A 14,788-nucleotide genomic window follows, 5' to 3' on the forward strand; every position below is an offset into this window, starting at 1 on the left:
TGCATTATCAACATGCGCGACCATAGTAGCAAACAGAATGATGGTTCTTTGACTCTTGTTATGTGTCGTGACCAAATACTAACTAAATCAGAGTGTTGTTGACAGGGCACACCTTCTAGAAAATGCTGTTTTCCCATTCCAGAGAGTAAAAAAGTGTGCGAGTCAGGGATTTGACTGCAGTGTGTGGTTCGACTTCCTTAACCTCAGGAACCACTGATTCCCTCTCCTCTGTCGGTGTAGACTGACGGGCTGCTGTTGCCGTTACAAAGCATTCCTGTTTTGAAGCGGTTGTAGTTTGAGAGGATGGTGAAGGTGCAGTGGGAAGAACAAGTGGAAACACACTGGTCCTCTTTGGGCCTGGCGGCATAGTTCACTATCAAGGCAGCGTGTGGCAAGATGTTGTGATCTGGTCTGTGTCATGTCTGTACTTGGCATTAGTCATAAGGGTTATCTCAAAAAAATCACTTTCAAGTCAGTCAGTATTGATAATTATCATGTTAATTGACTAATGATTAAAGATTGATTGTGATACAAAAAAAAAGCTGGATAGGGATGTTCCAATCCTAATCTCAAGTATGGAATCGGAGCTGATCTGGGCATTTTTTAACTGATTGAAGTCGGAAATATCTTTGATCACCTCCCAGATCTTTTACACGAGCAGAGCTTTCTATAAGCACCCACTGTTGGCTGCTTTAGTGAGCAGGTGCTTCATGTAGCTTGGCTGTAGTCTGTAGCAGGGCTTAATTTGGTTCATTATCACAGTATTTTATTTTATATACCAGTGTGTTAGATAAGCAATTGTGTTTTAATACAATGCCTAGTTTTTCCACCAATGCTTTACCTAATGCACTGCAGTGGACTTACACACAGACAGAGAGCTTTGTGCTACTGAGGACACTGCATTGGCTTCCATTCATTTGGACAGCCTAATAAAGTGTTTTCCATAGCCAGTTCATGCTTAACCTTACCACAATTCAAATCGTAGCCCTTAGCTTCCTCAGAAATTAAGTTCTGTCTCATTAGGACCAGGTTTTGGTCCTTTATACAGACAGTTTATGCCAGAAAATGTCCCAAAGAGGTTAAAAGGAAAAGAAACTTTAGTCGGGGCCAAAGCAGGTGAATGTCACTGTAACTTGCGTTTACGACGAAACTCAAAAATGTTTCTACACAATATAAACTGAAATGGTCTGGTATTTTTCACCAGTATCTGCAGTCTCATAGCAGGAGTCTTCTTTCAATTCTTCTTTCTCACGAAACACGTCAGGAATGTTATTCAATTATTATCACTGATAGTGACCATTTGTTTAAATATGGTGCTCTGTCATCCTGGCAACTACAAGTATTGAATCAGTACTTGGTATTGGCAGATACTTAATACTAAAAAGATCAGATCAGGAACGGGGGCCAAAAAGCTGATGGTGACCACTCGCATATGTCCGCTCCAGATGGCTAATGGGATAATTCCAGAAGGCCAAGAGCTTTACTTGAAAGTTGTACAAGAAAGAAAAATCAAATAAGTGGTTCTTATTTATTTCATTAAACGACCATGTCTAAGATTTTGAATCAACGTTTGATGTATCTTTATTATTATTTTAAGCATCTGTTTTAAGTGAAAACTTATGAAAGGACAGCCCTCCTAATTAAAGGAAAGGAAAGGCAGCAATCTACTCTTTGGGCTTGGTTAAATAGCAGTTTACATACCACCCCTTCTCCTTCTGAGCTGGCAAAATGGTTGAGAGTGTTTTTAATTGAGCCAATGTGAGAAAAGTCTCTGAGCTCGAGCTCTGAGACAGCCCGGGGGTATTGGGGGAGCCTGGGCACATTCTTCCTTTCTCTTTAAACTAGATACTCAGACTGATAGACAGACACCACCCTGGCAGACAGACATTTTTGGGGACTGATCACACTGCCCAGGGCCAGGTTTGGGGATTTCATGAGGAACACATTAGACTCCTTTGACTTTTTGATAGAGCAGAAGCCTAACAAACTTCTTAAAGCCCTCATTTTGTTTTTGCAAATATAATACACTGCTCTCTTTGCTCTCTGATGATTGTGTGACATCATGGCTTTTCCACTTCTGTACATTTACAGACGACTGACTGGTTAAACAGATTATGAGTGTTGAATGCAAGGCCACATTTTTTATCTAAGGCATTCCTGTCCCTTCCCTTTAAACCTTCCCTTGCCGAATTCTGTTTCCTGGATAGAAAATTGCGGCCATATTTTAGTTGTTGTCTCACTTGAGTGTTTTGAAGTTTTTCACTTGGGCACTAAGAGTTCTGAAGCACTAACAGATGTGGTTAGACCATCTCTCTTATTGAGGGGAAACCCACCCTAATCCAGGCAGGCAGCTCAAGTGAATATTTCACAATTTTTCCTCCGACCTGTTCTTTGTCTGTTTGTTTAAATTTCCCCTCTAGATTAGAAAATTTGTTTGAAAGTATTTTATGTCCATTGACCTCAATGCACTCTCATGTCCTCTGTCCTCCCACAGGCTTAGACGCAGAGCTTTACTACGTACGAGATGATGTAGTGAACCACTATGCACTCTCCTTCACCCTGCCTGTTCCTAGTGAAACCAACAGCCTTCACTTCACATGGCATTCCAAGACAAAGGTAAGACTCTGCAGCAAAATGAATGATCAGTCACTACCTGATTACTTGTTCAAGACGACCCATTTTGTCGTTGTTGTGACTTTGTCTCATCCTTTTTGTTTGTAGGTTGACTACAGGCTTGGCTTCCATGTGGAGAACCCTGTTGCCATGAACCTACCAAGAAGCAACATCTCCAGTCAGGGGGAGGTTCCCCGTGTTCCCTCTGGTTGGTCAAATGAACTCAAATTGCTCTATCAATATTATCTGGATATTAGATTGGAATATTACATTAATAGTACCATGCTAGTACTGAGCTGCTGAGATGTAAGGCATTTTTAAAGTTTGGTTTTGTACAAATTGTTATATTTATATATTAAAAGATGAAGTCTAACTACGATGATGACTTGGAGTCAACAGCTTTTGGTCTGTTCATCTACCTAAACAAATAAATTCATAATATAGTTTCACCTGAAAATGGAGTTTTGCTCCTTGGTTGTCTCCAGTATTCAACATCCTGGGATTTTATTTTAATGTATTTTTGTACCTGCCTTACTGAAGAGCACCTGTTTGACCTGCTGAAGTCTTCCAGCATGTCTTACCCCTTTCATAACAAGGTGCTACTTTGTGGGATCTGACAGGACCTACTACTGGTGCTCAAAATCTCATTTAGCCTTTGAATGCTCTTCTTTTAACTTTCTCTAAACAATGTTTGCGGTGTGTTTGCCATCGTTTTCTCCACAGTCTTCAGAGTGGACCTCTTCTGTTCTGGCAAAGTAGATGGAGAGGCTGTTGCGACAGTGCAGCTCAATCTGACCATCCACCCCAACAACTACACAGTGCTCAACTTCAAGAGGAGGAAAATGTGCTACAAGAGTATGTTTGCAAACCAAGAAGTGCTGGATGCTGACACTTTTATATCAATATAATAATAATGTATAATGTGTTCAGCTTAGTGAAAGCTTAGCTAATGTGTGTGATTTTACTGCCTTTAGACACTAAAATCTAGCCCTGAGATGTCCCATGGAAAAAAAAAATGTGTTTTTGTTAAACATGGAGCTAAACATTGGGAATATAGAGAGGGAACGACTCATGCAGTTTATAGGAGAGCGTATATCGGGTCATTTTCTGTAGCTACAATTAACAGATGTCTCTTACATTTTTTCCTTTCTTCCATCTTTCCTATAGGAATAGATTCTGACTCCAAGATTCCCATTCCCCTCAACAATAACACTCTTCAGCGGCCCGACTGTAAGTAATCTTACTGATCCAGGTCTCTCGTCTATTATAGGTGGCATCAGCTTGATAAAATAGAAGCTGATTTAGTCCCGAGAAATTCCCAGGCAGAGCAGTTCACATTCGTCAGACTTTCCACAACCGAGGCATGATTTCAGAGCGAAGACAGAAGGATTCATTCTCCCCTATTGAAATGTTCTTGGTCTGGCCCCACCCAGTGGAGTGGGTGTCCACTTCTGGTGGGATTTATACTCTTTGTGAGCCCACTGCCCCAGTAACAAAGCACCATTAGTGGCATGTTTCCCTTCTGCTTGGGTAAGCCCAAGGAACCTGGGGCCCTCAGAGGCTTTTTGAGAGGTGATGAGAAAAGCTCTTAGACACTGGATCCTGGACACTGCCTCTGCTATTCCAGGCCTCCATTAACCCAAAGTGAAGCCCTCGCTTCACTTATAATGTACCTCACTCTTTCACTCATGTTTCAGTCTTATTGACTTTCCTTATATTAATGCTCTGCTTCTTTCATAGACCTCTGGACATCATGTGACTTAGTTTTCGTACACTGCCATGGCGGCAGGAAAAGCTTCTACAAAAATGGCCTGTGCTGGTTTCAAGCCGTCAGAGTTCATTGTGCATGTTACAGCCACAGAGATTGCGCAATATTTTGCACGGACTCAGTATAACTCACCCTTAGAATTTCCCTTTGGTGCTTTTCACCAGTATGAACAGACAAAGCAGACATTATTCTAGACCTGCAGGATTCCGACACCTACGACTTTCTGATGAGCTTTCCCTTCATCTTTCATGAACATTTAGACACGGCAATAAAAGCGTGTAAAATAAACAAGACTTTGAAGTTGGCAAGGGTTTGATTCTGTACCTGATATTAAATAATCTCTCCTCCCAGTGGAATCTTGTACTCTCGTTCTGTTTTCTGTGCTTGCTTTGAGCACATTTTATGGCAGTAATCCATCTCTGCCGCTTCTACAGATCTTTGGTGATATGGTGAAATGCTCTCCCTTTTTGCTTGTCCCAGACTGTTATGGCATCCCGGGGCACTGTATGTGATACCACAGTTACCAATTGTTCCTTTTTCGTGATTGTTAACACGGCTTGTTTTTGTCAGTAGATGGTGTGACCGCCCCCACCAGCTCCACTCAGGTGTTCTACATAAGCGTGAGTGTGTGCTGCATCGTCATCTTCCTTGTGGCCATCATCCTTGCCATCCTTCATCTGCACAGCATGAAGAGAGTTGAGATGGAGGACAGGTTTGTTTATTTTTTTTGTCTACATTCGAAAAGATTGTTACAGACGAATGACACTTTACGTTTCATTTTACTTTAACATAACTTTGTGTTTACTGCAGTTTAGGGTTAGGTCTCTGTGTAATACTGTACACAGGTTCTTAGGTCAGCAGAGGACCAATTTTTATTCTTGATATTTAGGTTGTGTTGGGAAGCTACTAAGTTAAAGTCTTTATTATTTTTTATTTATTTATAAATTGAAACATGGCAGCTTTAAAGGTTTAAAAATATTGGCAAAGTTGAAGCTTTACTTTCTGGTTACAGTCATTTATTTATTATTTAAGATTTGAATAATATAACCATTTAGAATAAAAGAGGGGGCCAGTGCCTCATGTAATTCACTGTGACTTGCTACTTTTGGTAAAGATGGCTCCCCTCGATGGCTGAATAAACAAATCAGCTGTTGGGTTTGTCAATATTATATACTGGCTAGGGTTTAAACACATTCTACTGAGCACGAAAACCAGCATGTAGCTGAGTAGATTTACAGCCTTCCCTCTGTCACCTGTAAGAGTTATGTCCTTGTGTTTTTCTCTTTGCAAAGACCAACAAAAATAGGTCATCTCCACAGAGAGGATTATATCAAGTTGAAACCTGCACTTTAGCTTTCGTGTTGTTTAATTTCATGTAATCTCCACTCCAGATGGCTGTAGGCAGCTATGCTGGTTATCAGATATCAGTGTGAAATCAGATCAGCACGTCCTTTTTAGAGAGGTAAACCACAGAGGCAGTGGTGAATTTAAATTGTCATAGTAGTCTTTGTAATGTGATAATTGCGTTAAATGCACTGTTATTTTGGCAACATCCTTCAGGTTTATAACCCCCCTGAGTTTTGTGGAGCTTTAACATTAAATCAAGACCTTTTTAGTTGATTGACAGAAGGTTTATTGTACATGTCTGCAGGTGTTCCTTGTCTTAAGATGAAGTGAAATACCTTTGTTGTGAATTGTTGGTCAGACAAACAAAGGACTCTAAAGATGTCACCTCTGTTTGTACTGTACTGCATTGTGCAGAGAGGTGTTTCTGGTACTTGGCTTCAATTACTGGGCAAAACAATTCAACAGCAACACAAAATGCAGCTCAACACCTCTTCAAAACAGCTTGAACTAAAACAGTCTCATTATCATTGTTCCAGTAACTTTGTATTTGACTGCACCGGCATCCGTTTTAGTTAGGTGTTCCTAATTAACTGTGTGTGTATTTCTCACAATAAATGTTTTTATGAATAAAACATTCATGCCTACATTTGCCAGAGGTTTATGAGATAGTTTAAGGTCACAGTTGTTTACTGTTTCATAATGTAGTGCTTTTGATTGGACTTAAAAAGCAATGATGATTGTAGCAACACATTTGCACATCATCAATGCCTTCATTAGCTAAGACCGGGTAAAGCTTTAATGATACAGCCTGATTTGTTAAAGGCCAAGTGTGTAAGAATGAATGACATCTTATGGTGAGACTGCAGATTGTAACAAATGGAGGCCTCGTCTTGGGGAACTGTGGTGGCCTCCACTTAACCACAAAAGATGTCATTCTTCTTCAGTTGCATAGTTAGCTACAGCTTAAAAACACATAATGCAGGCTTTCGCTGGATTATCTTTTCAGCTGCTGTACAAACATGGTGGCGTAAGATGAAAAAAGCAAGGTCCTTGTCAAAAGTGGTCTTTATTTGAAGTTATGCACATACGTATGGATTGTATATTTCAGGTTCCCTCACATGAAACCTCCATGTTTTTCCTCTATGTCTTTCAGTGTGAGTGACAGTGGGAGCTCACAGGGTCTGTCTCAGCCATCGACACAGACCACACAATACCTGAGAGCTGACACACCAAACAACGCAGCCCCCGTCACAAGTAAGACACCTTACTCCCTACAGCCGAGACAACACTCACCGGACTGTCGATAAGTCAAAGCATGAGTTTGTTGAGCTGATAACTGCATGTAGAAGTGCTTCAATACAGACTTCTTGCACAGGCATCCCAACATGCACATGCTTTTCTTAATGCAATAATGTTCTGTGAATGACCTTAATAGCTTAACTGCCATCATAAGATCATAATAAAGAGAACAATCCCTGCAGTGATGAGCTCTTTATTTTTGCTCACTGTGTAAATGTTGTCACTGTTTTTTTTTGTCCCCAACAGCTTGTAACAACGAAGCACAAGCAGTCTTTTATATTGGATGATGTACACATTTAATTAATATAGAGCAGCCAGGGTGGGAGACACTGACAATACAGTGTCACCTACAATCACAACATTATAGTGAGCTTGAGGGATGCAGTGGTTCAACAACCACATGGTTCAGTTTGTATTCCAGTGTCCGTGTCGGTTTGTTCTCCATTCTCTATTTCATTTGCAAAAATAAAAATAATTCTCTCCAGAGATTTGGTAATGCTCTTATAGGAAAACAATATGAATATGATTGGTGTAAGTTTCAGTTGTCATTACACTGAGCAGTCCTTTTTAACATCATAATATCAAGTTTCATCTTTCACCAGCGGGACACTTTATTATGCAGAAAGTGAATCTGGGCTGTAGCAGATTGCCCCTAGCAAGGGTCTTTGTCAGAAATTGCTGGTGTAAGGTAGCAGTTTGATCACTCACCCAGTCATGTTCTCTTGGCTGGCACCCACTGTAATTATGGGGTAGGGTATAATTCTCTTGCTGTTCATCTTGTGGATTTTGGCCTTTTAATCACAGTCTAAGTACAGCAATGGAGCCATAAAGTGACATCCAAGGTTGCCATCATAAAAACATCACCATAGTAACCATAGAAGCTCTCGATTACAATAAGATAGTTCCTTTTTTGCTAAATTAATCTTTATTAGTTTAGTTAATTTGGTTTTGCCCTCTTGCCATAGTCCATATAACCATTTATAAAGCTAACATTATTGTATTAATGTGTGTTTATATATATGTGTATATATATATATACACACATACATATATATGTATATATATGTGTGTATATATATATATGTGTATATATATATATATATATGTGTGTGTATATGTATATATATATATATATATGTGTGTATATATATATATATATATATATGTGTATATATATATATATATATACGCATATATATATTACAACTAACTATAGAATATATTCACATCTGCATTTTGGGAGACTGACTTTCTGGAGGAGCATTGACGACTTCTAGGTCTGCTCTTTAACATTACAGCTGGTTAGCTCATCTCAGCACAAAGACTGGAAGCACGGGAACACAACTGCTCTGCAACATTAGTTCATTTGTGACTGGATTAAACAAGATAAAGTTAATTATAGCCATATCAAGTCAACATCTACCCATCAGCCCACACATGAATATGTTTTATCACTGCAAAAATACCCAACATTTTGCCATTAAACCGCTTAAGTAACTGCAGTTGACACTGGTCATGGTACAAATGCTACAGAAGTGAAAGCATTCTGTGCCGTCCTTGTACAACCATAAAAGTTTATTTCGATATGAGAACAATAAACACTGAAGTTGATACTTATTTTAAGGCACCTTTTTATCACAAAAAGAATATAAAGTATAATTGTATTATGGGTTATCATTGTCAGTATCATTAGAGGTTATCACACAGGTCGACACTATGTGATAAAGTAATGCTTCTTTTCTTTCCAAATAAAATGAGTATTTCATACATTTTCAAGGTTGAAAACCTGCTTTAAAGCAATTCACAGTAAGATGTCGTTGAGTTTCTGGAAAAGCTTTCCTCTTCATGCAGTTTGATCAACAGAGAAATGTTACAGAATGAATCAAACCCTCCAAATATTGACGCCTCATTCTTATTCCTCTGTGCCCTCTGTTGGGATCCAAAGCAAATGCACTCATCACCTGCTTCATCAGTTTGTGATCCATCATCTCCCTCTTGTGGACACAGCTCACATCTCACCCCCTGTGCATTTTGTTAGGCCTGCTTGCCTTTTCTTTATATCTTACTGTAAGCTTTGCTGAATGTGATTATTTGCACCGCCATCCACCCAAAGTTTACCCATATTTCATGCATGCCTGATTTGATCGATGTTCTCCAAAATGAGCTAAACATTTGCAGCTGCAGTTGATGTCCAACCGTTCGTTCATTCAGGCCATGTTTGAGTGAACTATCCCTTAAAACACTTTTTTTCCTCACTGTGCTCCTCCTCCCTCTCCTCTTGTCTTCAGACAATCACCCTGGTTCTGCACCAATCCTCCAGCTTGCTGCCTCCTCCTTCCAAAACCCTGGTGCTCCCCCTAATGAAACCAAAAGTAAGTTCCACTGAAGCTTTAAAACACCATTTTGATACTGCAATATAAAACCTAATCCATTTTGTTTCTTTAGCATTCTTTACACTTCTTTGATGATGAAAACAAGCTTGTGTTAGCTGATGGTCGTGACTTGCTGGGTAAAATAAAACTAGATAGTGGTCCTCGGGTGTCTGATCCTTGCCCTCCTGTTTTATATTAACATGCTTTGTCACTTGTTGTGTTTGAGTAAATCATAGTTATTTATAAAAGTCTCATGATTGGATTTTTAAATCAAAAGCTGAGCAGGATTTGCTGCTTCTCTTCGTCTCTTGCCATTGTAAATGGAATTTTTTTCTGTTTTGGATAAAGTAAGATGTTCAGATTTATGCCAGTGGCTTTCAGCTTGGACATTGTACTTAAACACAGTGAAGTGAGTAATGTAAAGTAAAGTGTTTAATCCTGATTCAAACACCTCTTCTCACTTCTGAAGCAAGTTTACTTCACGGTGCTTAGCTAACTAGCTAAACTGTCTTCAGACCTGAGCGAACTCCTTCTTTGCCGGTGCTAGTTACTTAACACCGCAAACCGACTGCCTTCCCTATAGACAGGTTCTATTCTGGTCTGTCTCCAAACAGCCGAATGTTTTTCTATATGAGCTAACCAACAGGATTATCATGCTGGATAATTCTCCCTCCTTTAGCACCCCAGCTAAAATGGATATGGCTACAAAGATGTCTTCCACTCCGATGCAAGGTGCACTGGAAAGTGACAAAAGGAAATTTACCTATGTTAGTTTGCAGACTATAAAGAGATAAAGATAAAATGCTAAACTATAGATTTTATAAGATATCCAAATAAAATGGCATGTATAGTTATCCATATTTGTATATTTATAGATCCTTGATGTCTAATTTTTCCCTCACTGTTGAAAATAAATCTTGCTCTTACTTTGATCTGCAGGGGGCAGCATTGACCTGCACTGTGTTCCTGTGTACTTCACAGTTCATGTGCTGCAGCAGAGATTTAAACCTTTAATCGAACTGCTTTATGGGCCTTTGAACATAAACCAGGAAAATAAATAGAATTTGATTTACTGCTGAATCAGATCTTGTTTACAGTTTATTTACTGTATATATTCCCGTATGACTTAAGTCAAAGGGGCTTTTTGGGAGTTTTTTCATTGTTTCTGTTCATCCACCCGTGTATGAATCATTAACGTCGGACTCAACAATTAAACACAGTCTGCTCAGGTGCAGCTGAAAGTGTGTGTTCTCCTCTTTCAGCCAGCAGCTATTGACAGTGAGTACTTTGACAGGTTATGTAATGATTATGCTGAAACACAGGACTTTGCCTGAAGTTGCTTTGATGCAACCTGTGAATGGCATTGTAGAAGTTTCACCTATTATATTTCTTATCATTTCTGGAATTCTATGAATTGATATGAGAGTTTGAAATATAAATCTTTTTTGTTAGTAGGAAATCTGCTGAAAGTCTTTTTTTCTTCTTCTTGGATTAATCAGATTTTAAGACCTTTTGCTCAATTTGAAAATGTTTGTTTGTGCAGTGTTTTTAATTCCAAGTCTTGTTTTTCTTTCTTCCCAGGCTACCCATCTCTCCGCATAGAGAAAAATGACCTGAGGAGTGTTACTCTTATGGAGGCCAAAGCTAAAGTGAAAGACATTGCCATCTCGAGGGAGAGAGTCACTCTACGAGACGTCCTGCATGAAGGTATTTGCTTCTTTTCTCCTCACTCTCTTCTCTCATGAAAGGGTAAAGCCTGAAAACTGATCTCCACATTCCTCAAAGAAGTGTAAACATTATCTCAGCAACATCACAGAAAAGTGGGATTCAGATTGTGTGATGAATGTCACAGATTATAGCATGTGATGTGGTTAACATCTCTCATCCCATCAGGACTCCAGGTGTGTATCTGTGAAGAAATGTGGTTTTCAGTTTGTTGTTGCTCGGTATGCTTTGATGGATTGGCTATGATAAACATTGTGTATCTCTAAATACACACCATTATGTACGCTGTATTCACCAGGTTTCTGAGAACACACAACCGAAGATCAAATAGCCGTAGTTTCCTCCGTGAATTTGCCAGGAAGTAAAAATGATCGCATGATTTCTCACCTCAGTAAACATTTAGTTTTAGCTTTCCATCAATAGAACATGATGTACATTTTGTAAATTATGTTCCCATTTAGAGGAAAATACACCATGAAACATGGCTCATATAAGTGGACATCAGTGGGATTCACAGCTGGTATCGTCCAATAGGAGCCTTGTTGCAGGTGACGCCTCTGAACTTCAGCAAAATGTCAGCATGGCTCTGACCGAATTCTGGATTTTGATTCGGGAGAGTTTGAGACTGGGTTCAAGGTTTTTATGAGTGATGATGTGACAGGTTGCCACTTGGTATCTTCCCCAAACAGGAAAACAAACCCTGTTTGATACAGTGTAGCCGGAAGCCATGGCTGAAAATGAAAACAAACGGAGGAATTGGTCCCTAAAAAGAACTCCACCTCTGCTGGTTTGGCTTTTTCCCAAACGACAAGGCACAAACGGTTATTTACAAAGTTTGCACAGACAAGGTTCGCCCGTCGATTGGCAATGTGACAAACCTTTTCAACCACCTAAAGAGACGGCGTCCGAAACAATATGCTGAGAGTGAAAGAGCTAGGAGAGCAGCCACACCACAGCCAGCAGAGGCAACAGGTAACTTTAGACTGAAACAAACCTCAACGCAGGCATTTAATAAAGGCATAAAGGCATATAACAAGACTAGCAGTGAAAGCGGCACAACTGTTCTTTGGCCTAAATTCTCTTTTATATGTATATCTTTCTTTTAGGGCCATGTTTTATATGTTTGGTTGCACTGGTCAATAACTTGCAAAATAGTAAAACAAAAGAAAATCAATTTAAAAAAATTGTGATCATGATTTTACTGTAAAAAAAATTGGGATATCATATTTTTGCCACATCAACCACCCCATACCAATAACATGATAACGAATGTGGGAATGAACCGCAATAAAATATGCCTGGAAACAAAATGGCCTGTATTTCCCACATGCACACACATGACGAATATTATTTTCTGAATAGAGGGACAAATGCCGCCTGTCTGTCTGAATAAATCACCGTATAGTCAAAATTTAAGTACTGCTGACAGGTCACCACAAAGTAAATGACTCCACATCATGTCAGTGCTCAGTCGGCTATAAAGCTCAAACCTACACCTGCTCCACTGATAACTTTGTGTCATTATGAATGCTCTCTTCAGCTGGCGCCTAAATGATTCAAATGTCATAAAAGTTAATTTGGTCTGACATCCAAAAGAACAAGTGGTTATGCAATAAAAAGGAGCCATTCAACTACAAAGAAAAGCCTGCAGCAGACAAAGGAGGCGCATCAGAATAAGACGTAAATGAAACATGAATGACGTCTGACATTGACAAGTACAGACACAAAAGATGCACAGAAAAAAAAAGTCTGTTTCAACTGTTGTTTGAATCCCTGAGTTTAGAAGAGCTAGAAAATAGTCAAGTAGCCACTTGTGAGCTTCACTGCTCTTTGCTTAAATATGACTGTTTATTTAGCAAGAATATCCGGATCAATTCTTATTTTTGCCTGACGTCTCAGCTTTGTGACTGGATGACAACCATCGAAAGCCACAACAAGCTGCTCCCGGCCAAACTCGGGGATCTTCCTTAATTTGAAACATATTTTATGTGAAAAGAAATTCAATATCTTGCTGAGTGAAACTAAAAGTGGAGGATTCTTCTGTTTCCACTTAAGTGCAAAATTACATTTTTAGGAGTGTTGTAAATATTGGCCCTGGTTTTAATTAGATAGTATTAAATGAAGTATATGGGTGAGCGTGCACCCATTAAACGTTCAAACCACCTCCAGTGATGAGGCTTTTGGCCACAATAACAACGAGGCTGTAAATGCAGTGGGTTTCTAACAATGTGCTGATAAAATCCACTTCACCTGTGATGTTGGTTGTTTCAGACGATAGTTTGAAAACCATTTTTTCCTGTTGTAAGATAATAAATCTGGACACATTTGCTACATTCTCTCCATTCATAAAAGAAAGGTGCAGCACATAAGTCAGACAGTTCACAAAGCCAGTGGAACAACAAAGTCTCACATGATTATCAACAGCAGTTGTCTGACTTTTAGGCTTTAAATATCTTAAATACATGTTTGACAGGTCTTAAAATTGATAGGGCTATTAAGTTAATCATACTTTTATTCTTGGAAACTTCGTATTAATCATGGTTTTGTTACTTGGGACCAATAATGGCTAATGCAATCTGTGCAGTGTGGTCAGAATGCACTGCTTCTTTTCTCATGAACAGGAATAAAATGAGAGTTTTTCTTTCATACTATTTGTGCTTTTATCCAGTGACATTGGTTGTAAATTGCAAGTCTTAAACTCAATTTGCAGAAAGTTTAACAAGCACAAACACTGAAACCTGACATACAGCAAAAATAACAGATTCTTTTTCTATTTTTCATTTTGGTTTGTCAGCCTGTTTGCTTTTTGGAAGGGATTCAGCATCATAATGGAGTGATGTTACCAAACAAGACTGTACTTAGCTGTCTGGACACTTGCCCACACTGGGCTTTAGAGCGTCTGTGGGAATGATATAATTGTTACATGAGTGCAACACAACAGAGGAGAAAGGAGTTGATGTTCTGGGTTTTTTTTGTTTGGTTTATTTTGTCTGGGGTTTTTTTTTTCTTCCTCTAAGCCATTCAGAGGCTTTGAGTGGTTAACAATCACTGTTTCTGACTGAATGTAGTAATCTCTGTCCAACTGTGTGTGTGGATAGTACAACACAGATGTCATGTTTTACAGTTATATTCATTTAGGTCTTTGTGATAGTGGATTTTTAAAGTCTGATGGAATAACGATTGAAGCATGAAAAAGCTGAAAGCCGATTAATCTCCATATAGCCCCTACCTATTACACATCCATACTGGTCAAATGATCTAATAATGACCTAATTAGTCATACCTCTATTACCACAAGGTGGCAGCAGCAGCAGCACTAGGTGCTTGTTTAGTGGACTGCTCAACAAGCTGTGGACTGAGCATCATTCACATTAGCTCTCATGTGCTAGATCTGGCATGGAGCAAAAGTGACTCTGAAATGTGCAAATGTAGCCATTGACCAAGTGGCATCACCCATAGCATCTGTCAGTTTTTACGCCACTGACACAGAATTTGTGACAGCAGTGCCACTAGGCAGTAGCATCCAAGGCTGTGGAGTCTTTACATAGAGCGGTTATCTGCGTGGAGCTCGTGCACACATTAGCCATCAGGGTCCTCTGATGCCGGTTGGTTGTTAAATATCCCATCGTATTCAGTTAAGCTGTACTTGGTGATGCTACTGTGA

The 14,788-nt window shown here is 39.3% G+C and overlaps 1 protein-coding gene across 3 annotated transcripts in view; it reads left to right on the forward strand.

Annotated features, from left to right (window-relative positions):
- The window catches only part of ryk (receptor like tyrosine kinase), a 44,026-nt gene that overhangs the window by 12,685 nt on the left and 16,553 nt on the right, over nucleotides 1-14,788 (forward strand). The window contains exons 2-9 of one of the 3 annotated variants that reach the window (XM_044044693.1): nucleotides 2,495-2,616; nucleotides 2,722-2,821; nucleotides 3,337-3,468; nucleotides 3,781-3,843; nucleotides 4,952-5,093; nucleotides 6,882-6,982; nucleotides 9,316-9,399; nucleotides 10,981-11,106. In XM_044044693.1, the coding sequence (XP_043900628.1) occupies nucleotides 2,495-2,616; nucleotides 2,722-2,821; nucleotides 3,337-3,468; nucleotides 3,781-3,843; nucleotides 4,952-5,093; nucleotides 6,882-6,982; nucleotides 9,316-9,399; nucleotides 10,981-11,106 (870 nt within the window). The remainder of the gene's footprint in view (nucleotides 1-2,494; nucleotides 2,617-2,721; nucleotides 2,822-3,336; nucleotides 3,469-3,780; nucleotides 3,844-4,951; nucleotides 5,094-6,881; nucleotides 6,983-9,315; nucleotides 9,400-10,980; nucleotides 11,107-14,788) is intronic. The other 2 variants (XM_044044694.1, XM_044044695.1) reach the window with 2 other exon arrangements.

The sequence above is a fragment of the Solea senegalensis genome, linkage group LG14 (genome assembly GCF_019176455.1).
Source record: "Solea senegalensis isolate Sse05_10M linkage group LG14, IFAPA_SoseM_1, whole genome shotgun sequence".
Taxonomy (NCBI): Eukaryota; Metazoa; Chordata; class Actinopteri; order Pleuronectiformes; family Soleidae; genus Solea; species Solea senegalensis.